This window comes from Cynoglossus semilaevis, chromosome 16 (assembly GCF_000523025.1).
Source record: "Cynoglossus semilaevis isolate Cse_v1.0 chromosome 16, Cse_v1.0, whole genome shotgun sequence".
In the NCBI taxonomy this organism is placed as follows: Eukaryota; Metazoa; Chordata; class Actinopteri; order Pleuronectiformes; family Cynoglossidae; genus Cynoglossus; species Cynoglossus semilaevis.
Window position 1 is genome coordinate 14,057,716 of NC_024322.1, and position 26,032 is coordinate 14,083,747.

Genomic DNA, 26,032 nt, shown 5'->3' on the forward strand with positions numbered 1-26,032 from the left:
TGGCAGGTGTCTTGTTAGGAGATATGAATTCTAAGATTATTCAATAATTCACTATGCAAAGGTTTAAAAAGTCCATTTCACCTGAGGGGGGACCTGAAGAGCTCATCCATCAAATCTATTAGACTGGTCTGAGAGATGGACTCTCTTCTTCTTCCTCCTCCTCCGGCCTTTTATATAAAATTGATGTTTTATGTAGTGAGAGTAAAAAGCCCCCAACCCCCCAGAGTGACGCCCGGGGACTCCACCGTCCCCGCAGTCTATGATTCAAGCTTTAGAGTCTGAACCATCGGTCTTTGTTGGTGTTGTTTACAGGTGCACAGTCTGGGAATAGTTTTAGCAGCAGCGTCACTGTGGATAAAGACGTGATATTAGCATTAATACTGAGAGCAGTATTCTTCACTATGTGACAGAAAATTACTCTGTAAATATTTTTGGGACAGAAAGAGAAAATAACAGCAGGAAGGAGCCCGTGGTTCACACCTGTTTTTATTTGGGACTAATTCAATATATTTTTTTTGGAAAAATGACCAAAAAAATATAGAAAGTATTTTTCACAATCTGGTCACTGCTGTGCATGTTGACCGCACTCTCTTTTACATTTTATTCTGGAATTTACTTTAATGACCTTTTTGGCTAAAGTCTAAAATGCATTTATCATTTTCTACTGCTGTTGTGATAAAACAACATTATTGCATTGTGTTTAGATCACCACCTACAGGGGAGGTGAGGGAGCTACAATACATGCCAGAGTGCCAAAAAAAATAACGCTGCAGGATTATCATAAGACTCTAATGATAAGAAAAGTGCAGGCAAAATATTTGAATATTTGATTTTATATCTGGAGAAAACCAAAACAGTAAATATATAAATATGACAACTAACCACAGCAGCATCAGCGAGTGTCGTCTGGAGATAAAATGACAGCCCTCTGAAATCCCACATGCTTGATTTCCGTGCTTTGCCGTGTGGATTTTGTGTCTTTACAGCATCTGCTGGGCGTTCATTCAGGAACTGTCATTTTCTGTCTGTTCTGGTCCGTTCCTTCACACTGGGGCCTTTTCTTCTTAGCGACCGAGCCAACGTTACACCTCTGTTGTTGCCACAAATCATGTTATGAAAGAATCATGTCCAAGACTCGGAGACAAATCTCAGTGACACGTCAGGGAGCGGTCACGATGTGATTAACATTTCAACTCGTCTTCAAAGAGCGGACGTTTGTCTCCGTCTTCACACCTGTGACGGCTACTCTGTCTGTTACTCCCTCTGTTGTTTTTGTCAGCAACATGAGTAAATACCACCTGTTGAGTGGCTGCCGTAAGGGCGCCGCGTTTATGTCTTCAAGGCCACAGTTCTTTGCAGCTTTTGAAGCACGGAAAACCGAGCATCGGCGTCACGAAAGCTAAACCGCTACCAACCTCGTTTAACTTGAATAAAGTCAACGTTTTACACGGTAAATTTGGATGTAGTTTGATGTATTTCACTCTGCATACATCAGGTGTTTTTTTTTTCTTGTCGTGCACAAAATATCATAAACCTGACGCCAAGATTTGAAATCCCAACTTTCCTTTCATGATTGAACACAAATCTGTCGGCGCTGTGTTCTCCCTCTGTAATATATCACCCCGGCTGATTCTCTGAAGGGGCTGTGATTACTTTTTTGTTTGTGCTGCTCTCTATGTAAACAGAGCCCATTGCCGCAAACACAAAACAGCGAGCGCTTACTTTCTAAAATGTGTGAAACGGGTCAGAGATCAAAGAGAATTTGTTATGCCGTTGCCTGGTGAGTAGGGAATAAAAGAGAGAACTCGGAGAAACACTGTAGGAGGCGCAGCCTTAAACGGTTGCTCTAAAGAAACTGCATTGTAAAAAAAAAAAAAAAAAAAGCAAAAGCAAAACAAGTTTGTCTTTTAACGACACAATGTCCCGTTTGATCGTCACAGTGGCTTTTCACTGTGGAACTCATTAATCTGTAAAGGTTCAAGGCCAAAAAAAATAAACAAAAACCAAATCCTCCTGATGAAAGGTTTTTATTATTATCACGATATATGATGATATAGGATGAGTTCGGACAATGTGGAGAAGATTATTATTATTGTTGTTGTTATCATTGTTATATTACTTATTATTATTATTATTATTATTAGTAGTAGTAGTAGTAGTAGCATTAGTATTAGTATTATGATGTTACTTATAATTATTCTTCTTATTATTATTACTATTCTGTTACTTTCTATAATAATTTATAATTATGGTTGCTATTGAATTATTAGCCATAATCCAACAGTTATTTGTTGAAAGGTAAACTAAAGCTAAACTGAGCTAATCCTAGTGAGATTAACTAATCACTCTCAAAAGTTAACTTTTTTTTAATCATCAAAATCTATTTAAATGTGATCTAAGGTCCAGTTTAAACCAGTGTTTCAAGATGTTGACAGTGACACCAGGTTTTGAGGTGTACAGCACCACGGCATCATGGAGCTAGTGCTGTTGTTAGCCAGTCAGCTAAAATAAATTTAAAATAAATTATTAAGATGTCTGGACCATGTCACTATATATAACACTGTATTTTCTTCAACCGGCTGTAGCTAACACGACACTCTATAATTACTTTCACTTCGCCATCCCTCTCTACCCCCCCCACACCCCCGCCCCCCAGATGTGGCTTTTCATCATCCAAACGTTTTCAAGCAGTGCGTCTGCGGTGGACAGAGCCAGTGATGAGCTGAGCAAACACTAATGGACTCAGAGTCGCTCCCAGTGTTTAACACCTGCTGAAAATGAGCTCTGGAAGGCAGAGAGATGCGTCACCCTCCCGTCCTGCCACCCTCCCATCCTGCCACCCTCTCATCCTGCCACCCTCCCGTCCTGCCACCCTCCCGTCCTGCCACCCTCCCATCCTGCCACCCTCTCATCCTGCCACCCTCCCGTCCTGCCACCCTCCCGTCCTGCCCCCCTCCCATCCTGCCACCCTCCCGTCCTGCCACCCTCTCGTCCTGTCACCCTCCCGTCCTGTCACCCTGTCTGTGACTCAGTCAACCTGTGCAGTTGTGAAAGTCAACCCTGAGCAGCCTGTAGTTCTGTCTTCCTGTTGGCTGGTGCAGGTGCTTGGCGTTTTGTCGTGCCTTGCAGGTTCTAATCGTTCATCTGTTTCACCGGAGACTCTGCAGCTTCAGCAGCCTATCAAACGAACACACTAATTAAAATTAGCCGTTCATATCGAGACTTTCAGGGTTTTATCACTTTTGCTATCAACATATACGGTAGAAATGTATGCTGCGAGTGTTTTGGAAAGTTTGAAAATTGACTCAGGATGTGGTGAATACTTGTGTCTTCAACTAACACAGAGTTAGTTTCTCAGCAAACTTTGATGAAAAAAAACAAACATTTAGAGAGTGACGCATCGCTGGAATGCAGGAAATTTCTTTTAATCTTTTTAGTTTTTTTATATCTTAAAGACATTCGATGTGTCAGCTCTGACAGTCCAACCTGGAATCATCCCAACGATCCATCGTATTGTGATGATGTTATCGCGTAGTCGAAATAAAATAGCACGGCATTGTGGGATGCTTATTAAAGGAGACGTAATGTTTTATTCAGATGGCTAAGAATAATGCATTTCTTCATGAACTGATAAACTGAAAAAAAAAACAAAACAATATTGTAAATTCAAAACTCAGTTCATTTTTACCAGAATGACATTAACATTCAAACTGTGTCAACTCTCAATCTGCATGATTTGGAACTTTTGAAGTACCATCCGTTACCACCGGGGTGCAATCCTGTGATCTGGGACCCCGGCCTACGTGTGGCCCCGCGGGGCACACTGTGGATCCAAAATATCATTTTCCGTTAGAGAGATAAGATGATTGTCCACAGTGTTGACTGAAAAAGTTGGCGTTGGTTCCCTGAAGCGAAGTGAACTGGACGCAGTGGAAACGCCAAATGAATCACGACATGTTTTGGCCTGGATCTGCGTCGAGGGCACGTTTGCCAACACATTTGGTCAAGTAAACTAATTAGTTCAATATTTGTCATTGTTTGTGTGTCTGCATGTGTTGACGTTCCGCGTGAGCCAAGTGAGTCACAGGCGGAAAAAAACTTTTCCGTCGGACAGTGATTCCTCCTGTTTTTATTTTTGTTTTTTTACCTTTTTTTTTTAATCACCACTTAGACGTAATAATGATTAGCACTAACAGCTGTGACATTTCAGTAATAGGCTGTTTGTTACATCAAACTAAGTATGCATTTTAATTTACCTCATATTTTCAAATACCTCTGTAACCTTTATTTAAAACGATGTGATAATTAAGTGTTTCCCCAGTAATTAAGGCGAGTAAATAGATTTTTGAAAAGTCATGTTGTTTTTGGTTTGTTTACTTTCAAGCTAATACCGTATTAAATGCGCTGACATGTTGTTTGTCTAAATATTCAAATCCCTGGGTGCTGACATTACAGACGCCAGTCTTGTGAGACTTCAAATGCATAAATTAAGTAAAATATATCATCCGCCTCGGCCGCTTAACACAAAAATAAAATAAAAAAAAAACACTTCCTGGTTCACTTATCTCCTCTGCTGCGTTTACGACCAGCTCCACTCTCACTACTTGACATTCTTTTTTTTTTTTTTTTTTTGCAAGTGTATTATTGTAGCAACTCTGCATGTTCCAATTAATTCATGAGACTTTACCGTAATGAAAGCACTGTCTCTTATGTCGGGGGCACATTTAAAAAGAGCATAAATTAATACAATCCACAGGGGGCGACAATTAAATACAAAGGCCTGGACTTTGTTCTTTTTTTTTTTCTTTTTTTTTCAAAACAGAGAGAATATTAAGAGGAACATATTATATGTAGTAAAGTAAAAAAAAAAAAACAAACAACAACTTTGGGTCAGGGGTTTCCAAACTACTGGGGCGTGGACCAGAACTGGACCATGGATGATGGGTTTTGTCAAAATCTGGTAGTTTGTTTTAAAGAATTACTCGACTAGTTGTTAGGTTGTTGACGTCGCTACCGCAGCAGGATACAGTTGACTCACTGACCAGTAACATTTTTACACAACCTCTTCCTGACGTACAGTCCGTCTCTGTGAAGCCTCTGCACCACTTGGCTGCAGCCAATGGAGAAGCTCGTTTTCAGAGACGCACTGAAAATTGTAGCATTTCAAAGAAGATGAAGTCAACTGCGTCCCTGGGCCCTGTGGTTATTTAGACGAGGGCTTTAGATCAGGATTGCTGTAACTGTGGAGGAAAAATAAAAATACACTTCAGACTCCATCCCCTCTTCTCCAGATACATGTGGAGGTTTTTAAACCTGCCAGTGCCAGTTCTGTTGGATTATTCTTCTCACCTCCGCTTTTTTTTCAGCACCATTACAGTTTTTTTTTTATCTAAATCTCCTTCACTCAGGGAAACAATAATCCTCTGGAAAGTGCAGGCGTCGTGAAATCACACAGTCAATAGTCCTGTTCTTTCTGCAGCGTTTTAATGACGGTGATCATCTCCCCCTGTGAGAAAAGCGCCCCCTGGTCCACATCTGAGCACTTTTCCCTCTTGTGCTGGAATGATAGTGTGAACATCCAGACGCTTCTCCAGCATCTCCTGGAATAGAATCTCCCTCATGTAGTGGTGTTTGCGTGGTCGTTATGTACAGTCGCTCTCGGGGTTTTTACTCCGGGTGAACAAAGGACATTTGGAGAAACTTAATAAGTCCACCTTTATATTTATATTTATATTTATATTTATATTTATATTTATATTTATATTTATATTTATATTTATATTTATATTTATATTTATATTTATATTTATATTTATATTTATATTTATATTTATATTTATATTTATATTTATATTTTAGTATTAGCTTATTCGTTGGTAAGAACGTGTCAGATGTTCCGATCTGAACACCGGCATGTTTTCGTCTGCTGTCGTGTCTTAGGTTTCAGCTCCGTTCTTATTTCCAGATCTACATCTGTTGGAAAAGTACAGGTGGACACGGTCCAAAAACCTCAAACTAAACTTGGGGAAAATGCCTTTTTTTTAACGCCTTGCTCATTTTAATTGGAAAATTCTGCACAGCGACCTGGAACTGACAGACCTGGTCTCACTGGACGGGTTTTTTTTAAAGAGATTCTGGATGACTTGGAGGCAGAAACATCTGGCTGCAGATGTTTTTGCTTAAACGCCTCTCCGTACTGACTGTTAATTATCAGAAACCCTGTGATTGCTTTCCTTTAATCAAATGTGTTTGTCTAATTAGTGGTGAGCCTCCGTCGTGTAAGGCACCTCAGCCTGTTTTTGTCCAGGACACTGTTGCAGAGGAGGTTTTTTAAAGTCAAAGTATATCGACCCTGTTCCCAAGAAGAAGAAATACAGTCAGTCCTACAATGTTTAATTAAGAGATTAATTTAATGTCATAACCAATAAACCACGGAATCATACAAAATGAATCCTCTTAGTTGTTATCATTCGGTCACAGAAGGTAATTAACATTGTGTTCGTTGTTTTGTTGGTGGAAAAACAGTGATGCAGCTGAAATGATGGAGAATTGTTTAAACACCAATAGAAATAGACGCTAGGGGATTAGCTTAGCTTAGCTTAGCTTAGCTCAACTAAATCTTGGACTAGGCTAAGTATCGTCTCCTACAACTTAACCCAAATAGTTAGCTAGTCTATCAGAGCTAAGGCTCACACCTGCTGCTAGTTGAGGGTCCAAATAACCACATTTGTACCATTTTTTTTGGACATGTTGTCACAGGAGATGTGGTAAACACGTTATTTTTTTCATTTAACCAATTCAAAGAGGCTGGAGAACCACACCTGACAGACCGCAGGTGTAGCCTTTTATTTGAGATTGGATTATAGATGTGGATCTCTTGGGTCAGTTGTTTGTGTTTCCAAACAGCGTGTAATTCTAGAGTTTTGTCACAATCCTGCTGTAGAGAGTGTGGAGAAGATTATATATATATATGTATATAAATACATTTGAATTGTGGACGAGGCGTATATATGTCAAACTTTAAGGTCTGCAGATCGAATCCTGTTATTCACTTTTCAGAAACAACTTTTCCTTCCACCTTCTTCCACTTCACCTACACGAGTCACATCCTGAACGTTGCCTCCAGCCTTAAACGTTAACCCAAGTAGTAAATCATTTAATGCAGTACCTCTAAATGTATAGACTACAGGGCAGAAGTGCAACTTCGTATACCAAATACTGCAGTACATGAACCGGCTGAAGTTGCTGGAGAACAGTGAACATGATTAATAATTGTGTAACAAGCTGTTCCTCCGTGGACACACGTTTTCATGCATATTCAGTGTTAACAGTAGATAAAGACGGTTCATAACATCTGCCTGGCTCTGAGTGAGTGTTGCACTGCCAATCCCATCATAGTCCCCCCTCTGGGGGCATCTTTCCAGCTAATACATCTACTTATGAAGTCAAACCTGAATCAAGCTAGTCAAGCCTGAAATGAGGACAGTATTAGCTTATTCGTTGGTAAGAACGTGTCAGATGTTCCGATCTGAACACCGGCATGTTTTCGTCTGCTGTCGTGTCTTAGGTTTCAGCTCCGTTCTTATTTCCAGATCTACATCTGTTGGAAAAGTACAGGTGGACACGGTCCAAAAACCTCAAACTAAACTTGGGGAAAATGCCTTTTTTTTAACGCCTTGCTCATTTTAATTGGAAAATTCTGCACAGCGACCTGGAACTGACAGACCTGGTCTCACTGGACGGGTTTTTTTTAAAGAGATTCTGGATGACTTGGAGGCAGAAACATCTGGCTGCAGATGTTTTTGCTTAAACGCCTCTCCGTACTGACTGTTAATTATCAGAAACCCTGTGATTGCTTTCCTTTAATCAAATGTGTTTGTCTAATTAGTGGTGAGCCTCCGTCGTGTAAGGCACCTCAGCCTGTTTTTGTCCAGGACACTGTTGCAGAGGAGGTTTTTTAAAGTCAAAGTATATCGACCCTGTTCCCAAGAAGAAGAAATACAGTCAGTCCTACAATGTTTAATTAAGAGATTAATTTAATGTCATAACCAATAAACCACGGAATCATACAAAATGAATCCTCTTAGTTGTTATCATTCGGTCACAGAAGGTAATTAACATTGTGTTCGTTGTTTTGTTGGTGGAAAAACAGTGATGCAGCTGAAATGATGGAGAATTGTTTAAACACCAATAGAAATAGACGCTAGGGGATTAGCTTAGCTTAGCTTAGCTTAGCTCAACTAAATCTTTGCTAGAGGATTAGCTTATCTTAGCTTAGCTTAGCTCAACTAAATCTTGGTAGTATCGTCTCCTACAACTTAACCCAAATAGTTAGCTAGTCTATCAGAGCTAAGGCTCACACCTGCTGCTAGTTGAGGGTCCAAATAACCACATTTGTACCATTTTTTTGGACATGTCGTCACAGGAGATGTGGTAAACACGGTCTTTCTTTCATTTAACCAATTCAAAGAGGCTGGAGAACCACACCTGACAGACCGCAGGTGTAGCCTTTTATTTGAGATTGGATTATAGATGTGGATCTCTTGCGTCAGTTGTTTGTGTTTCCAAACAGCGTGTAATTCTAGAGTTTTGTCACAATCCTGCTGTACAGAGTGTGGAGAAGATTTTATATATATATGTATATATATATGTATATAAATACATTTGAATTGTGGACGAGGCGTATATATGTCAAACTTTAAGGTCTGCAGATCGAATCCTGTTATTCACTTTTCAGAAACAACTTTTCCTTCCACCTTCTTCCACTTCACCTACACGAGTCACATCCTGAACGTTGCCTCCAGCCTTAAACGTTAACCCAAGTAGTAAATCATTTAATGCAGTACCTCTAAATGTATAGACTACAGGGCAGAAGTGCAACTTCGTATACCAAATACTGCAGTACATGAACCGGCTGAAGTTGCTGGAGAACAGTGAACATGATTAATAATTGTGTAACAAGCTGTTCCTCCGTGGACACACGTTTTCATGCATATTCAGTGTTAACAGTAGATAAAGACGGTTCATAACATCTGCCGGGCTCTGAGTGAGTGTTGCACTGCCAATCCCATCATAGTCCCCCCTCTGGGGGCATCTTTCCAGCTAATACATCTACTTATGAAGTCAAACCTGAATCAAGCTAGTCAAGCCTGAAATGAGGACACAGGTTAATGAGCGACAGTGAGTGGTGGAAATAGACCTGGCAAAAAATAAAAAATAAAAATAGAAATTACCAACTAAAGGGAAAATTTTAATCATGGTACAAAACATGATACCGCATATGTTTCATGTATAGTTTTGCAATTTATATTCTTTCCAGCGTCAGTGTGTTTTGAATATATAAATAACTGAAATTTATTTTATTTTTTATTTTTTTCTTACAAAAAATAAGTTTGGAGATTTGATTGTTTTCATGTTTTGCGTTACAGAAATATAACATTAAATGTATATGTAATAAAATATAATGATCTTCGGATTTCAATTTACTCACAATTCACTTCATAAGTGGGAAACTGGGCTTGTTTAGTTGAACACAACACTGATATACTCACAGGAATTGAGGAAAAACACAAATTTCAACAGTGCCTTTTTTTGTTTGTTTGTTTGTTTTAGCCATCTGCTGCCACTCTTAATTCATTTGCCCCGCTGCTGTTCCCCCCTAGGGGGCTAAACTATTGGTTCAGCTCAAATAAGAGTCGGCTTCCTTCTGATGTACTGTACCAATAATCTAATAAAAATGTGTGACCACACGCTACAGTTCTTAGCATTTGCTGTTAATAAAGTGTTTTGCTCTGTTCGTTTTTTAGTTCAACTGATCAACAAGACTAAACAAAAACTTTGTTTATTGCCTTAAGGAATGTTCTCAGCATCGAGCTGCTTATCAGTAACACAAAATAAAACAGGCCTTGCTGAAAGAAAGTGAAAAAAAAAAACCCAGCTCAGCTAACAAATATGAGTTGTCCAAAGCAACACGGCTGCTACAGTAAATATATTTAGCTCCTTCTCAAGATGTCACGCATACATTTGGATTACAACTTCCTTCTGTACAAAGAGAGAAAAGAAGGAAAACAGTTGGCAACTCCGTGTGCTGCCTGGGCCAACTTTGTGTTTCACGTCTCAACGGGAAGAGAAAGAGAAAGTGACATTTTTTCTTTTTCTGCTTGGGAAAAAAAACATTGATAATTCAATGTTTGCAGACTAAATAATCTCTGACAGCTCGTAGGAAAAAAAAAACTTTTTTTACCTCGTCAGCCTCCTCGATATCTGCACGGTCCATCTGCTGCGTACTGTAATGACCTGGTGTTTGACATTTGTTATTTGTTTACTACAGTGTGAGGAGTCATTTATATTAGTGGCCGTTAAAGGGCAAGTGTAACTGTAAGACTGTAGAGCTCAGACATGGGCAAACTTTTTGACCCGTGGGCCACAATTGTCCTAAAATTGAACACGGGGAGGGGTCGGGTCAGGAGCAGATAGATGGAGTGTTCGTGTGTTTTCTACTCCATCTATTGGGGAAACGTGGATATTGCAGGGAAAGGGCCGAAGTGTTATGATCATATAAGTAAATTATATATTTTGAAAAAGTTTGGCGGGCCGCATACGGCCCCCGGGCCTTAGTTTGCCCATGTCTGGTAAAGCTGCAATTACTACACAATGTATTAATACATGTTTCTGCATTTGATTATGCAACTACTACACAATGTAGTAATACATGTTTCTGCATTTGATTATTATTTATTTAAGTTATTATTATTGTAAGTTGCTCTGTGTGATAATTAAAATTGTAATTGACCAAGTTAAGTAACTCAGCAGCATGGTTGTTATTATTGTAAGTTGCTCTGTGTAATAATTAAAATTTAACTGACCAAGTTAAGTAACTCAGCAGCATGGACTTTTTAAGCTCACGCGGGCCACGCACTATGACTTGGTGGGCCGCATTTGGCCCGCGAGCCTTGAGTTTGACACATGGTGTAGTGGATATCTGTTTATTTGATGTATTTACACAAAATAAAGAGCTAATAAGCTAGGCTAATGAGTGATTATCGTTCCCTTTCCTCCTTCAATTAATTTACATAAAGGCAGTGGGTTTTGTTGTGTGGAAACATAAAACAGATCCGTCCTGACTCACTGCATCTCATCTCCAGACGGCCGTGAGCACAGAGCCTCTGTCTTCCAGCATCTGGGACCAAAAATAGATCCTTTCTCTGTTGAACACAGAGGCACATGTTCCTGACGTGACCCCTGAATTCAGATATAGGTTTAAATGCCAAAACGCACGCACAGGCATGACGTTGCACCTGTAATGTACATCTATATTCATATATCTATGTTTTGTTTTGGGTTTTTTTTTTCTTGTTGTTGCAAAACCCTGCCAAAAATAACTGTTCCAAAATGCAGATTAGAGAAAATGTGAGTGCAGGAGTGCAGCACAACAGAAGCGCAGCTGTAATTATCTCCTATCTATCTGTGCAAAGTAATCTGCATATTAAGTACTGTTTTATTCATTATTGATCCAAGGATAAATGGAAAAGGAGTAGACCTGCGTCAGAACCGAGGAAAAATGATTGTCCTTAAAGGCAGGAACCCCTCAGTTTAAAAGACGTAGTACCAGACTGTAAACAGTCCCATGGTTCCTATCTGCCAGAACATGTGTCACGAGCAATTGGAAAAAAAAATGTTTCTCTTCAAAAAAAAAAAAAAAAAAAAGAATCAGTTAAACAAAGGGATGGCCAGCGCCCACACCTTGAATGAATTTGCATCATAAGCCTCTGCACTGCTCTTAAACTTCACCTGTGTGTTATATAAGGAAGTCAACATTGTTATTAATGATGGAATATCACGTGTGATCCAGAGCTAACGCTAAATGTGAATTAACTGACAGTAAAAACACATTCAATCGTCAATGTAATGCAAATCATATAAACATTCCACTTCATCAGAGGAGGGTTAAGTAAACCGTTCAACTACCCACCAACCCCCTGCACCCCCCCCACCCCCCATCACTGGGAATTGAGTGATTGAGTCAGTGGAGATTTGATCTGATGGTCAGAGTTTGGCCGTTTCTGCTCCATCACCACGTTTAACTACTGTAGTCCGTGGGTTTCTATGGCAACAGCACCCACTCATGTCTTCAGGATAGCGAGTAATGGAATGCAAGTGAACGAGAGCTGTTATGACAGTCGTACCTGAGCGTGTTGATTAAATTATAGTGGTTATCCCTGCTTTAATCAGTCAGTCGTCGTACATTACATGAGCAGCAAGGAAGGGGGGAGAAGGGGGGAGGAGCGGGGGAGGGAGGACTTTAAAAGTAAAGCAAGCATTACTTTTGACTGTAAAACTTTTATGTGTTTGTTTAAGATTTCTCCTCTTTTTTTTTTTTTCTTGTCTCCCTCTTCCTCTCCGTCGGTTTCAGGTGACTGAGGTCATGTGATGGCAGAGCTGGAAGGCATGAACCGTCAGAGCAGACCTTCATCTGCACGTTGAACTAACACAGGCTGAAGCTTTTCTAAAGCTCGCACCTACGCAGGTATAACCTCATTTTAGTTATGTTTAATTTCAGCCCAAATTCTAATTCTCATTAGTGTGACGAATATGACGAATATATAAAGGATTTGAACAAACATTTTCTATAAAGACATTTTGATAGGCTGAATTGAGGCAGAATTTCTTTTAATATTCATTGTACTCATCCGTATATGTGGAACATGTAAAACAGCAACCCCTAGTGTTCAAAACTTTAAATTGCCGGAAAGACACGGTCAGCGAACTACAATTATAGCCTTTGTGCTAACATATAAACGTGCACATACACATTAAAGTATTTTACTACCGCAAGTCTGGTTGTTTTTTATTCATTTATTTATTTATGCACACAATAGAATATTCATGTCTACTTCCACTAGGTGGAGCCAGACCTTGTGAATGTGAGGTTGATGTTTTTTATTGTGAATTTTTTTTGTTCTTATCATTTAATGTATTATGTAAACATACCTCAATTAATGGAATGGATGTTAATACTTTACTAATTTCTTTCCCTCAAACCATTTTTATATCTCCAACTCTCTCTCTCTCTCTCGCTCTCTCTCTCTCTCTCTGCAGAATGGATTTCTCCAACACCACTGAAGGGCTGTTTTCTACCAGCACCAGTGTTTATGACCCACTGGAGACCAATAAAGCTCCGCCCAGTAAGACTCTCCTCACCCTGACCCTGTCGGTGCTGGCCATCCTAACCACCTTCTTCAACTGTCTGGTGATCACAGCTATCGCAGTGACCCGCAAGTTGCACCACCCGGCCAACTACCTCATCTGCTCATTAGCAGTGACTGACCTGCTGGTGGCGGTACTGGTCATGCCCTTCAGTATCATCTACATTCAGAAGGAGAGGTGGGTCATGGGCCATGTGGTGTGCACCATCTGGTTGAGTGTGGACATCACCTGTTGCACGTGCTCCATTCTGCACCTCGCCACCATCGCCATCGACCGTTACAGAGCCATCACCGACGCGGTGGAGTACTCCCGTAAACGCACAGGTGCCAGAGCTGGTGTGATGATCGCGGTGGTGTGGCTGCTCTCTATCCTCATCTCACTTCCGCCGCTGCTGTGGCGATACTACAGCGGCGATGCAGACCTTGAGGACCAGTGTATCATCATCCACCATCACCTGGGCTTCACCTTGTACGCCACCTTGGGGGCATTTTACATCCCCTTACTCCTAATCCTCATCCTCTACTACAAGATTTACCGAGCCGCTCAGACCCTGTACATGCGCAGGGAGGCCAGCAGGGCCAGTCGCCACTCGTGCATGACCAACGGGAGCATGATCCCCTCCACCTATCCCGCCGGGGACGGGAATGTCGACGGAGGGTTGCCAAGTCCGGAGCCCATTAGCCCGCCAGAGAAGTCCACCTCCGAACCGTCGACCGAGGAACCGCCACGCGAACGGGTGCGTGTCTCAGTCAGGGCTTTCCAGTACAAGTCGCGGCGGCACGAGTCGCAGAGCGAGTCACGTCGCAGCCAGTTTTACCAAGGACCACGCATCTCCGGGTCGCGGGAGCGCCGAGCGGCGTCCACCTTGGGGTTGATCATAGGGGCTTTTGTCATCTGTTGGCTGCCGTTCTTTGTCAAGGAGGTGATTGTCAACACATGCAGTTCGTGCAATACTTCGATGGAGATGGCTGACTTTCTGACGTGGCTGGGCTATCTCAACTCACTCATAAACCCCCTCATCTACACCATCTTTAATGAAGACTTCAAAAAAGCTTTCCAAAGACTCGTCCGGTGCAGTCATTACCTCTGATGGTGACAGTTGTATTTATGTTACGGTGCCCAGGTAAAACCCTGATGTACACCCATAATAGGGAAGGTACAAATGCATAAATAGCTGGTGGTCAAGGGATGGTGACTTCAGTGTTCCTGGGAGGGAAATATCTCGGTGAGAAACGCACCGACTGGGATTTTCACACACCCCACCAGGTATTTCGGCCGTCTAAATGGCACGAGAACAGAAATGAGCTTTTGCGCTAATGTTCCCCATCTGAAGTCCAAGTCTGGCTATTAATAGAAGAGCCTGGGAGCACATTGGTGTTAATTGGTGTGCAGGTTTGAAGAGCCACAGTCGTGGAGGGATTTTTGTGAAAATGTGCCATTATTTACCTTTTTGTGGGCTGGGGTCAGATCGACCTCATTTAAAGGTCTTGAGATCGCTGACCGTCGTGTCTGTTTCTGCTAACGTCCTCCCCTTCTCTCCTTCACTCACAGCTGCTGGCCCAACATGTGTGAAATACCACAGCTTTACGTTGTTACTTTCTGCGGTCATCATTAGGTCATGTGGGTGGATCGTGTGACCTTTACCTGACTCCAGGTCACGGAGATACGAATAACAGAGTTATAAACTATTGGATGGTGTGTTCTTTAAAAAAAACATTTGTTTGACATTATATCGTAAGTCATTTCTTGCGTCACATTTTTTTTAGTTTTAAAAAAACAGTCCAACCAATGCTATATATAAGTGAATATATTTTCATCAACATTTGTTTGACATTATATCGTTAGTCATTTCTTGCGTCACATTTTTTTTAACATAAACATATGGAAGATTTAGTGGTTAAAATATAAGAATACCTTCAAGAGTGAAAGACATGCTTTAAAATCGGAAGTATAAATAAGACAAACAAACTCCATTTTAGGAAAATATGGTGTAGTTTTTGGATTGCAATAAAAAACAACAACAAAATCTTCAGTTTGATGATGCACTTGAACATTTTTATTTCTTTATACTCACCCATTTATACTTTTACAACCTGCACGTTTAACTTTTTAAAATGATAGTTGCGGTTTTTGCACAGTCAGTACAGAGACCAGTTTATGACTGGGTCTCGGCTCCCTTTCCAGTAATGAAATTTTAAATAATTAATGAACCAATGACTCGTATTTTTACAGCTTTAAGGCTCGTTTTTTTTTCCCCCCCCTTCATTCTTGCTTCTTGAAACACCGGAGACACTCAACGGCCTTTAGTCACTGATATCTAATTTGCCTCGTCATGATGTGCCAGGTACTTTTGACAGGAGACAGATCTGGACCAAGAAGCCAACAGGGGGCATCCTGTCTAAAAATAATCCATTGAGTTCCCATTGAGAAAAGACAGTAATATATGTCTGTCTTCAACAGCAACCGCAGGTTAATACATATAGTACGTAATATACCTAATAAAATTAGGAATTCAATGGGAATAACAGATTCAACAAGCTCAGATTTTGTTTTAAATTCCAGACATGTACTATCTTTTTCCCAATATGTGGGTCGTTTAAATAAATAAATAAAAATAAAATTCAATATATTTATATATACTGTATATATACATATATACAGTATAATATATACATACAAATGCAATACAAGTACAATACGAATACAAATATATACAAAATGTATAAGGGTTACCAGGTTATATGAAATCAATATTATTTATTTAAAGTTAAATATTTGTTTCAGAATTATTTCAAACCTGATCATCATCGTTTCACCGTTGCCAGCTTTCGGTTAATGATTGTGAAAACCAATGTTGGAGAAATCCTCACATCATTACTCCCACTCAGCTTCCAAGAATAGAATCACTATTTCTTTACTGCCTTCAAGAGAGCATGTGATGTATTGATGGGGAAATTGCGGATGAGTCAAGTGAGAAGGAGTACTGTATGCACAGTGTGTCATGTTACATACTTTTTCTAGTACAAGTATGGCCAGTATTTGTACAATGTTTCTCTCTTTGTCTTTGTCTTATCGCCAGTAATAAGTTAAGTCAACAGCCAAACGATGTCCTCAGTTGTCTGTGTCAATACAACCATACTGAGTCCGACGTACAGTAAGCCCAGTACACTCTGAGTAGTCACCTATAAGCAATAACCATCTGCGTGTGCGCGTGTGGATGTAGCTTGGCTCGTTAGTACCATCTTGTGGGTAGAAGATGTATTACAGAACGGTTGCTAGAGTAAAATGAATCACATCTCACAGATAAAACAGGAGGCATAGGTACTGTTTGAATTGAACAACTTTTAGTTTTACTAATTTAGTGTGACTTCCTTGCCTTGAAGTATGCGACTCCATTTTGAAATTAGGACTAATATTAAGTCTCTAGAAATAACCTTAAGTTGACACATTTCAGACAATTTTGGGTACAGGTCATTCAGAAATATTTTTGTTAGTCATGCTGTTACGTTTTAATTGCTCTGGTGTCTTTCTAACCTAAAGACTGTTTGCGTTGTTGCCAGATCGTTTTGAATATATTTTACTGCGTTGAAACGGGGGATGTCATCGCACAAACCTGGCAACGTTGACTATGCGCTGGATAAAGCAGCCAGTATGGCGGACAGCGAGAGCGATTTGGAAACAGACGGGCTTGAATTAGCCCTGGATACGTTGTGTAGCAGACATTGCAGTGACGAATCTTCGCTTAAGAGCAAGGAATACTGCTCAGAGTTCTGTGAGGTGTGTTTAATTTCATTTTTATACATTTTTACCTAATCGGCGTTTGTTTATAGCTAACGCTTTTAGCTTCAAAGGCTAACATTAGCGTCTCCAGACTAGCTTGAAATTGGGCAGCAAACAGTGTCTTACAGCTCGTTTGTCACACAGCAGCCATGGCTAACAGAGTGTGCATGATTTCAATAAGGATTTCCATTAGGCTGGTAATTAAGTTTGTTTTAGCGACAATACCGTTTGAAATTAGGTATTGGTAGTTAGCCAGACCGCTAAGCTAAGCTACGAAAATATAGTGACTGTGACAGTTCCCTTTTTCATTACTTTGGTCTGTTGTTGTTTTTATTGTTTTGTTTTTGTGTTGATTTCTTTTTGCAGAAACATAACGTCGATATGAAATCATAGCGGAAAACATTCATAAAGTCGATATGAAATCATAGCGGAAAACATAAAGTATATAATTACTGAGTCTTTTAGCTATAGGTTAACGTGACAGTAATGGTAATCTATTGAGAAGATTGTCTCTTCAAAGCTTTGTGTACATTATTTTATGGTTAGCTCAGGTGTGGTAAGACCTGCGTTTCTTATGAAGACATTTAGGATTTAAAAGTGTCTGCCGCCATTGGGCATAATGACAGGGCAAAACCTCCCACAAAACCAAAACAAAATTAGCAACAATAGAGACTGGAGCTGTCAAGAAAAGAGACTATATGTTTTCTAGGAATATATATATATTTATATAAGACAATGTATAACCCTTTTATATAAATATTCAGGGAATTGTCTACAAAATAAATTCTAAATATACTGTGTTTCTTACATTACATTAATAATGTAATTAGTTGATTTTGCTTTGAACTCAAATAAACATTTTTGCTCTTTTTATGGCACAGCTGGTCGAGGAATACACAGGACAATGGCAGGTTCCTCTCCCTCAGCTGAAGGTGCTGCGTACAGCGCTAAACAGTTTCACCAAAGCCACTGCTCCCTTCCCTGATGACTGTCAGCATATTCATTACGTTCTCAGCAGTCTGGCTTTGTAAGTATGAAACTTGCCTTTACACAGTGATTATTGTACGTAGCAAAATGTGGTGCTGTGTATTTGTGTGAGACGTGAGACCACACAGTCTCAGATGGGTTTTTTGTGATTCTTTCACAGGAGCTTCTTTGAATTACTGCTGTTTTTTGGCAAAGAAGAATTTGTGGAAGACCCTTTAAAGGACATCATTGATTGCTTTCAGGTGACAAAACTGACCAACGGTCACATTTCATTAAATTTAATTGGAGTTGACCATCAACTCCTAATTCTGTCTCTCAAGGCACTGTGATGAATTTATACATTTTTTTAATGTATTATTTTTGATTCTTCTCTGCGGAGTGTCACACTCAGCTCCTGAGGCACCGAAACAGCTATCTTCATCAAGTAAAGCACATCATCAAATCAGGAGGACCATGGGAGAATCCAGTACTGCAAAAAATCCTGAAGGAGGCAGACCTTCAACCAAATGAAGGTGAGTTTGTAACTTGTGATAACTCCAAAAGGATGTAATTACTGCACTCTATGAGAAGTGAACCCAAAGTCTAATGTATGAGCTTCCAAACCTATGTTTTCTGTGGTTATGTCATATATTGAATGTACCTACTTCTAAGTGCATTTAATATGATGGTAAAGAGACTCAAAAGAAAAAAAAATACAATGTACATTTGATGTAAAATAAACTAACCTTATTTTCATTATCAAAATCATTCCCCTCCCGTCTAGTGGAGGAATACTTGAGCTCACAGTTGCCTGTGTTTCTGGAGCTCCGGGTCCGTTACCTGCAGGCCTGTGAACGGCTGAAGGAGGCTATGGCTCTGTCGAAGAGCTGCCTTGAGAATCATGAAGCTGGGAAACACCTGTTCTTCCATCAGGCTTACCTGACCTGCCTCTACAAGGCCTCACTGCATGAACACCTTCACAAGGAGGTGAGTCAGAAAGGAAATTCATTCTGGAATTAAAAAAAAAAAATTGTTTAAATGGTGTGGTGTAGATTTTATTTGCCGTTAGCTGTAACTCTCTCCCGTCTCCCTCAGATGGCAGAGATCGATGGCCGGGATGCAGTGGAGATCATCTGTAACACGGAGCGAGTTGAAAAAGACGAAGTCCTGTTGTCACTCTGTAAAGCTTTTCTGACGCAGTACTTACACAACGGCGACATGTATTACATCTGGTGAGTTGGATATCCACACCTTTAAAACAAATGTGATTCAATTACTTTTTGCAACATTGTCTGTGTTGACATGTGTTTTTTAATTTTAATTTTTAGGAAACATTGCTTTTGTGTTATTGTTGTTTACTGGTGTGACGTGTCGACATGTGTGTTTTGTTTTTTTTAGGAATCATTGCATTTGTGTTATTGTTGTTTACTGGTGTGAAAACAGCAGTAAATGTCTCTGACTGTTTTTGTTGTTGTTTTTTTTAAAGGGACCTGCTCTTCATTTGGAGTCGACTGCATCTGAGGGCTCATCCATCCAGAGAAGGTTTCCTGGCTGAGTGCTTATCGCTGGCCTCCTCTGCCACCAATGTCAGAGCCATCTTCCCTTTCATCAAACTGGTCACCACCGAGGTGCGACAAGAACTGTACTTTACATGTCACAGCCATACCTCTAAAATTGGTATAGGTAATGGTAAGTGTAATCAACAGTTGTCGAAATGATTTTGTTTCACCACAATAAATCCAGGTCGGAGGTGAAGGGGTCGAGGTCTGCCTGGAGCTGTGTGCCAGAGCCCTGCAGTTGTGTGACGCCCAGGACGACTCCGAGACTCGCTCATTGGTCTGCAAAACCATCGCTTTCCTCCTGCCTCATGATCTGGAGATCTGTCGGGCGTCTGCTCTGCTGGCCTTCTGTCAGGAACGCAGCCTGGAGGCTTACCGAACGGTCTGCCTGCTGTATATGCATCCTGATGAGGAGCCCCATCCACACAACAGCACTGTTCGGACCAATGTTCGCTTTCATATCCTTCAGGTCGGCCAGGACTGAGAAATGTATAAATTTATAGCTTCACGTCAGAAGTGGTATGCATAAAAATACATTTTTACATTTTTGTTTTTTTTCTAGTTGTTGAAGGAGCGTCTGTGCTTCGACCCAGAGTTCTGGAACCTCCTGACACTAAGGACGTATTGCTTGGAGCTGCTCAACGACAACGTCATAAAGGCTGTAGTCTTAAGTGAGATGAAGGAGGAAGAAGAAAAGCAGTTGAATGAAGAGGTCTCAAAAAATAGTTCAGACGAGTCCTGCACCAGAGAAGCCAGTTTCCCCCAAAGCACTGAAGCCCCACCTGTGAGTCATGACCTCATCAAAGAGCAAGATGACAACTGCGCAGAAAAACATGTTTCCCCACCAAAGCGTGCTCTGTGGCCTGTGAAAAAAGTGAGGAAAAGGGGGAGACCGCGAAAACAGGTGCCCGTGTCTGATGATGAGGCGGAGAATGGTGACGATCCAGAGTACAAGTACACTCTGAAATCCACTTGTTTAGTCAACAAGCCTTTTTATTCACTAAGACGAAGTAAGGCTAACATGGACGTTTCTGGATCCACGAGGTCCACTCTGAACCAGAGCAGGGAGTACCTGTCCAGATGTGTGAAAAATCAAATCTTAAACAGGAAAGGTCGGAGAAGGCTGTGGTTGCCAGTTCTTCCCAAAGAGTGCATAGTGTTCATAGGAAAGAAGAGAGGAAGGAAGCCTTTCGCCCGACTGGAATACTTTTATCCTGATAATGAAATATTGCTTTCAGACGAGGGGCCTGGTTCAGAGGAGGTATCTGAAAGAGAAGTCGGGGAACCGGACTTTTCCGAAGAGAAGGAAAATAACATTTTGCAAACAACAGATCACGAAAATCAAAGTGAACATTGGGAAAATTCTGACTTGGTTCCTGTCAAAGATAATGAACATATCACAGACGAACCACTGGTTAGTGAAGCCCCTGCTCCTGCTGTTGAAGGTGACCCGGAGCTTGATGGACCACCTTTAAAGTTCCTGGAGTGTCCCGTAGAGAGCCTGCACTGTTATTGTCTTATCATTGAAAAGTCCAACAGTGACCACCAGGGGCCTGAGGAATCCTCAGTACCAGATGAGCTCAATGGTGACATCAAACCAGAACCATGTTCTCCAGAGGAAACTGGTGTCTCAAACGCTGAGGTAAGTTTTTTTTTTATTTTTATTTTTTTATTTAATTTTTGACTGATTTATTTCTAAATGCAATAGTTGTGAGTAGAAATAGATTGAGAAGATGAAAAACAGGTTTTATCAATTTTCTGCTTGGTGTTCTCACTCTTGTGTCCTGACAATTTCCTACAGAGCTGTGGTCATTGAATATTTACATCGAATATTAACCGTAGTTGTGGGGGAATGCACATCTCTAACAAAGGGAACTGTGAACGACTAACAATGTCTGGTATTGACTTATGTTTTCTGTCTTTTAACTGCAGCAGAAAACCAAGAGAACGTGGAAGGAAAAACTTCTTCGTACTCAACAGTTTTCACATATGAAGCATCACTGCAGTATCTGCGGCAAAGACTACAAAGGCCTGAATATTATGCGGCACGCAATATCGCACCTCAAGAGGCGCAGGTTAAAGTGTATACTGTGCGGAAAGCGCTTTAAACACGTTTCATTTGCCAAAAAGCACATTTTGGACCACTTTGACAAGATGTGCAAAGAAAAGGAGCCGTGTGTCGAGGAACCTCCAGCCGTCAATGGTTTAGTAGAAAACAAGGAACAACAGACTGAGACTCAGATTTCACAAGAGGAAGTTCAACGGAAAACTGCGACCAAAATTAGAGTTTCAGACCTCAGTAGGGAGCAGAGAATCATCCGCAACATCCGCACTCTCGTCAAGAAGACTGCGTTGCTACACAAAAAGTGCACGGACCCGGAGTCTGATTTCCAAGATGAACAGGTTGTCATTGAAGACGGCCAAGTCTTTATTAAAGTTCCCTCTGTGACTGAAAACAGCGAGGGAGGTGAACAGGGTAACAAAAACGCAGAGGGAGAGAATGGCGTCGATGTGGTCAGGGACACGTATTACTTATGTCCCTCAGAGTCCTGCGACCGCGTGTTTTTAAGGAGCAACAACACGCTCATCAGGCATGCCATCAAAAGCCACATTAATGAAGAGAGTGTGTTGGAAAAGACATTCGTTTGGGCCAACAAGAAGTGCAAACTCTGCTTCAGGTAAATGTACAGACCAAAAATATATATATAAAATAAAAATAAAAAATATAGATCATCAGGAAGTTCAGATTATAGTTTGGATTAGAGGTTTTGTGTGGTTGAGGCTCGAAACATTAGTCATAATATAAAAGAAAAGTGTTTGTGATTCTCCACAAACACAGCTCTGCTGTACAGTAACAGTACAGTAATTATACATGAACCCAAGTTAAAGCATTTGTTATTGTTACAGTCTATAATAATTCATCTGTCAACTACAAAAAGGAAAATATCTATTCTCTTGAATTATAGCTATTTCTTTGTTGCACTTGTTTGTTTTGTTTTTTTTGCTGCATATTCATCAGTTGTGTTTCCTTCCACCAGGCAGTTACAGTTTCTCCAGCATTACAAGGAGCACATGAAGTTCCACGACGATCCTCTCCAACACTTCTGTTACCACCTCGAATGTAACCAGCGCTTCGGCACACAACAGGAACTCAAGGACCACATCGCCACTCACAATCCGTTCCAGCCACAGTGTCGCTTCATGGGCTGTGAGAAGCTCTTCTCCAATCTCCAGAGCCTCTACGACCACGAATGGAGGCACTACAACCCTGCACCTCAGAGGGACGAGCTGGAGCACGGAGGTAGAAAGGAGGTACAAAATCCCGAAGCTCCGTGGAAGCAGAGGTTGAAAGTGGAGGAGCTGTGGTTGCAGGTGAAGAAGGACAAGAGGGACAGTCCAACCCCAGAGCACGCTGCGGCTTTACCTGTGGAGAAACTTGGGGGAGTGAGCAAAGGTCTCGAGGAGAGTTGTGAAGTCAGCGATGAAAACATGTCTGGGCCCTCAGAAAACGGCAAACCTCTGACAAATGGACACGAGAAAGAGTCAGAATTCCCTTCCGCTGATGACGTCAGTGCTACTGAGACCAGTCCGACGGCCAAGTGCCAGAACAAACCACTGTACGAGCCGGATCCTTTGAATGTCAAGGAAGCCATCAATATAGCCACGATGGTCGAGGGAGTCCAGCAGAAACTGGGAGAGCCGCACATCACCGAACACAAAACCTTCAAACCCGAAGACCCTGTCTACGCCACCTTCGTCAAAGCTCCCTTTGTCAGGCCTCCGCCCTGCACGTACCTGAACGAATCTGTTCTCTCGATGCGCAAGCGAAGACCGGCAGAAGAACAGCAGGTCGTACCCAGAAAAACTGTCAACTGGAACCATAGGAAAAAGAAGGATCTAGAGAAGCAGCAGGAGCCGGAGGACAAGACCCCTGAGCCGAAGGTCAGACATCGGTGCAGCAAATGTTTGTCTTCCTACGCCAGCCTGAAGGAACTGCAGCAGCACGAGGCCCTCAACACCTGCTCCTCACTCTTTGGCTTTGACTCGGATGATGAAAGTTAGTTGACTTGTCATTCTCTCATACCGAACTTTAAATCGTTAGTGTAAATATTTTTTAACTTCTTACACCACTTCATAATACAATCTTTAGGTTGCTAGTGCAGAAGGAGCAGGAAGACTTTTGATGTTTGTCCACTGGCTCAGGTTAAAAACCTTCACCTAAAGTTATCACTCTCTAACAGCATAAAGCTTCCTTCACACATTTGTGTTGTTTCTGATTTAGACCAAAGAAAGGCGGTATTATAGCGTAGCACTCCGAAGTCTGACCCCTACTGGACACAGGGGACAAAGTATCTAAACTTGTGAGAGATGTTGGTTTTTACTTTTCTTGCACAAAAACACATTTGTGTTGCCTAGCACTTAACGTAATAATATTGTGAGCACATTGAGACCAAAAGCAGGGTCTAAAACTGGCACTGAGTTCAGATGTGTGTTGAAACGGCAACGACTTAACAGTCAACCTTGTACTGACAGTCATCCTCACAGAGTTCACCTGTAAGATCCATCATGAGAGGTCGACTTAACAAAACTGCCTTTGTTTATCTTGGACCCTCATCATTAACCTTAAGAAAACAGTAATTTAAACCTTGTTTAAATTTTTTATTTATATTTAGACAGCTGTCCCAGAGCATCTATGACGTGGTCTGCGATCCCTTCGACAGCCAGTACTGTTGACTCACAGTACATGCCTGAGTCTTTAATTATCTTTAAATTAGGACTCAATGCAGGTTAAACCTGTTTGAGCCTCACAAACTTATTTTGTTTTATTTATTATTTATAAAATCAGGAAGCTTATTTTAATAACTTGTGTTCTTAACAGTATTAATGGTAGGGAAACAGTACAGGTGGAAATCTGTACAGGGGACAAATGTTAGTCTTCCAAATAAATCATTCATTCGATGAAAATGGATCATGGACATGATCAACAGTGATACAGTACCAATGATGTAATTCTGCCTCCATGACATTCACTGTTATTATTTCTTCCGAATGTTACCTGTGCCAAAATGAAAATGTCGTCACCAGTGGATACTTTGATCTTTAAAGTTCTGCATCGCAACAATTATGTATTTTATTGTTTAAAATATTTAACAATTGTCTAAGTATGTACAGATTTTCATAATGGTTGATCTGCCTGAAAATTTGTGGTTGTATTGTTTGAAAACTGTGCACTTAAATCTGATTATTTATATGTACATTTGTGAATAGTCTGGATTTGTAAAAGTTACATTTTCATATCTATTTTTCTTATTAAAAAATGTGAAAGAATCTGATTGAATGGAGAAATATTTTTTAAGTTTTTTTGTTTTCATACTTACATACCAAAAAAAATGTAAAGGCACCATACACAAGGTATTTCACAAAATTCCAGGGAGACGTCAAGTCGAGAATCGGTTCAGCCTTTATTGTATTCAGCATTGCATATTTATTAACTCTTTATTAACTCTATTGCTTTAATAACCCTCACAGCAGAGGTCAACAGTACGTTTATCAAAATTGCTTTTCAAAAAGGTTTTTGCATCACATTTTCTTGGTAAATGAGGTCATTTAGAAAAGAAATGCAAAAAAAAAACATTGTTAGAATTTGTTAATTTTTTTTTGCCATTCCTGACAACATGCATAAAACGAACAGGTGCAGAACAGGAGGTGTTCACAGTACAACATGCAGCAAGTATGACGCATTAACATGCTAACGGAAAGATGCAGCTAAAAGTCAAACGTGACATTTACAGGATTTTAGCTAAAAGCTGACAACATGCTGCGGAACAGGGAAGACTTCAATATTTTCTCACTTCATGTTATCATTTCACCTGAGATCAAGTCTGTTATAAGCATAAACAAACCAGTAATTTGTCGGCGTCACATACCGAAATGATGCATCAGGTGTTAAATATATTCCCACAAATGTTTTAAGGCTAGGTGAAATGTAATGAAATTAAAAAATAAAAAAGTAATAAAAATAAAAAGGCAGAAAAAGGTTCTGTGCACTGTATATCTGGTTAAATAGAAACCGTCTCGGCTACATTTGAGCGATAAAGTGGATTTCTTGCACACATGCTGGACAAACTTGATCAAATGAACAGTTAAGTATTTTCAGATTGTTAACATTTCAAAGTACAAAGCAGTTGTAAACACGAAAAGTGTGTTTCACACAAGAAAATATAGATATTAAATAATCACATTTGAATGTCTCCTGAACAGGAACATAGTGTGTGTTTTTAATGCTGCCTTTAAGTACCATCACAGTTAACATAAAGTCAATGTTTAAGTGTACAAAATGCATATATTTGATGTTAGGGATATAATTATATTAATTTTTTATTTTACTTTTTTTTATATAATTATCTAGGCTTTTTGTCCTCGCTGAGCTCATGTCTTGGAGAATTCGGATATTGAATAATAGTCTATACACTTTAAGATTATTATTTTTTTAGATTTAAATTTTACCCACAATTCCCACC

The 26,032-nt window shown here is 40.4% G+C and overlaps 2 protein-coding genes across 3 annotated transcripts in view; both read left to right on the forward strand.

Annotated features, from left to right (window-relative positions):
• The window catches only part of htr1fa (5-hydroxytryptamine (serotonin) receptor 1Fa), a 19,630-nt gene extending 4,980 nt beyond the window's left edge, over nucleotides 1-14,650 (forward strand). Inside the window, exons 2-3 of the mRNA XM_008328836.3 lie at nucleotides 12,413-12,526; nucleotides 13,099-14,650. Of these exons, the coding sequence (XP_008327058.1) occupies nucleotides 13,100-14,296 (1,197 nt within the window). The 5' untranslated portion in view covers nucleotides 12,413-12,526; nucleotide 13,099 and the 3' untranslated portion in view covers nucleotides 14,297-14,650. The remainder of the gene's footprint in view (nucleotides 1-12,412; nucleotides 12,527-13,098) is intronic.
• A 2,138-nt stretch (nucleotides 14,651-16,788) lies between these two features.
• LOC103392258 (zinc finger protein 292) lies at nucleotides 16,789-25,145 on the forward strand. Of its 2 annotated transcripts, none has more exons than XM_025063598.1 (11): nucleotides 16,789-16,983; nucleotides 17,868-18,013; nucleotides 18,134-18,214; nucleotides 18,349-18,485; nucleotides 18,737-18,939; nucleotides 19,048-19,184; nucleotides 19,439-19,580; nucleotides 19,696-19,980; nucleotides 20,074-21,153; nucleotides 21,444-22,189; nucleotides 22,550-25,145. In XM_025063598.1, exons 1-11 carry the CDS (start codon nucleotides 16,804-16,806, stop codon nucleotides 23,571-23,573), a joined length of 4,161 nt encoding a protein of 1,386 aa, XP_024919366.1. In that variant the 5' UTR covers nucleotides 16,789-16,803; the 3' UTR covers nucleotides 23,574-25,145. The 2 variants fall into 2 exon arrangements, with proteins under 2 accessions (XP_024919366.1, XP_024919367.1); XM_025063599.1 differs by having other exon boundaries at nucleotides 21,447-22,189.
• Nucleotides 25,146-26,032: the final 887 nt, after the last annotated feature.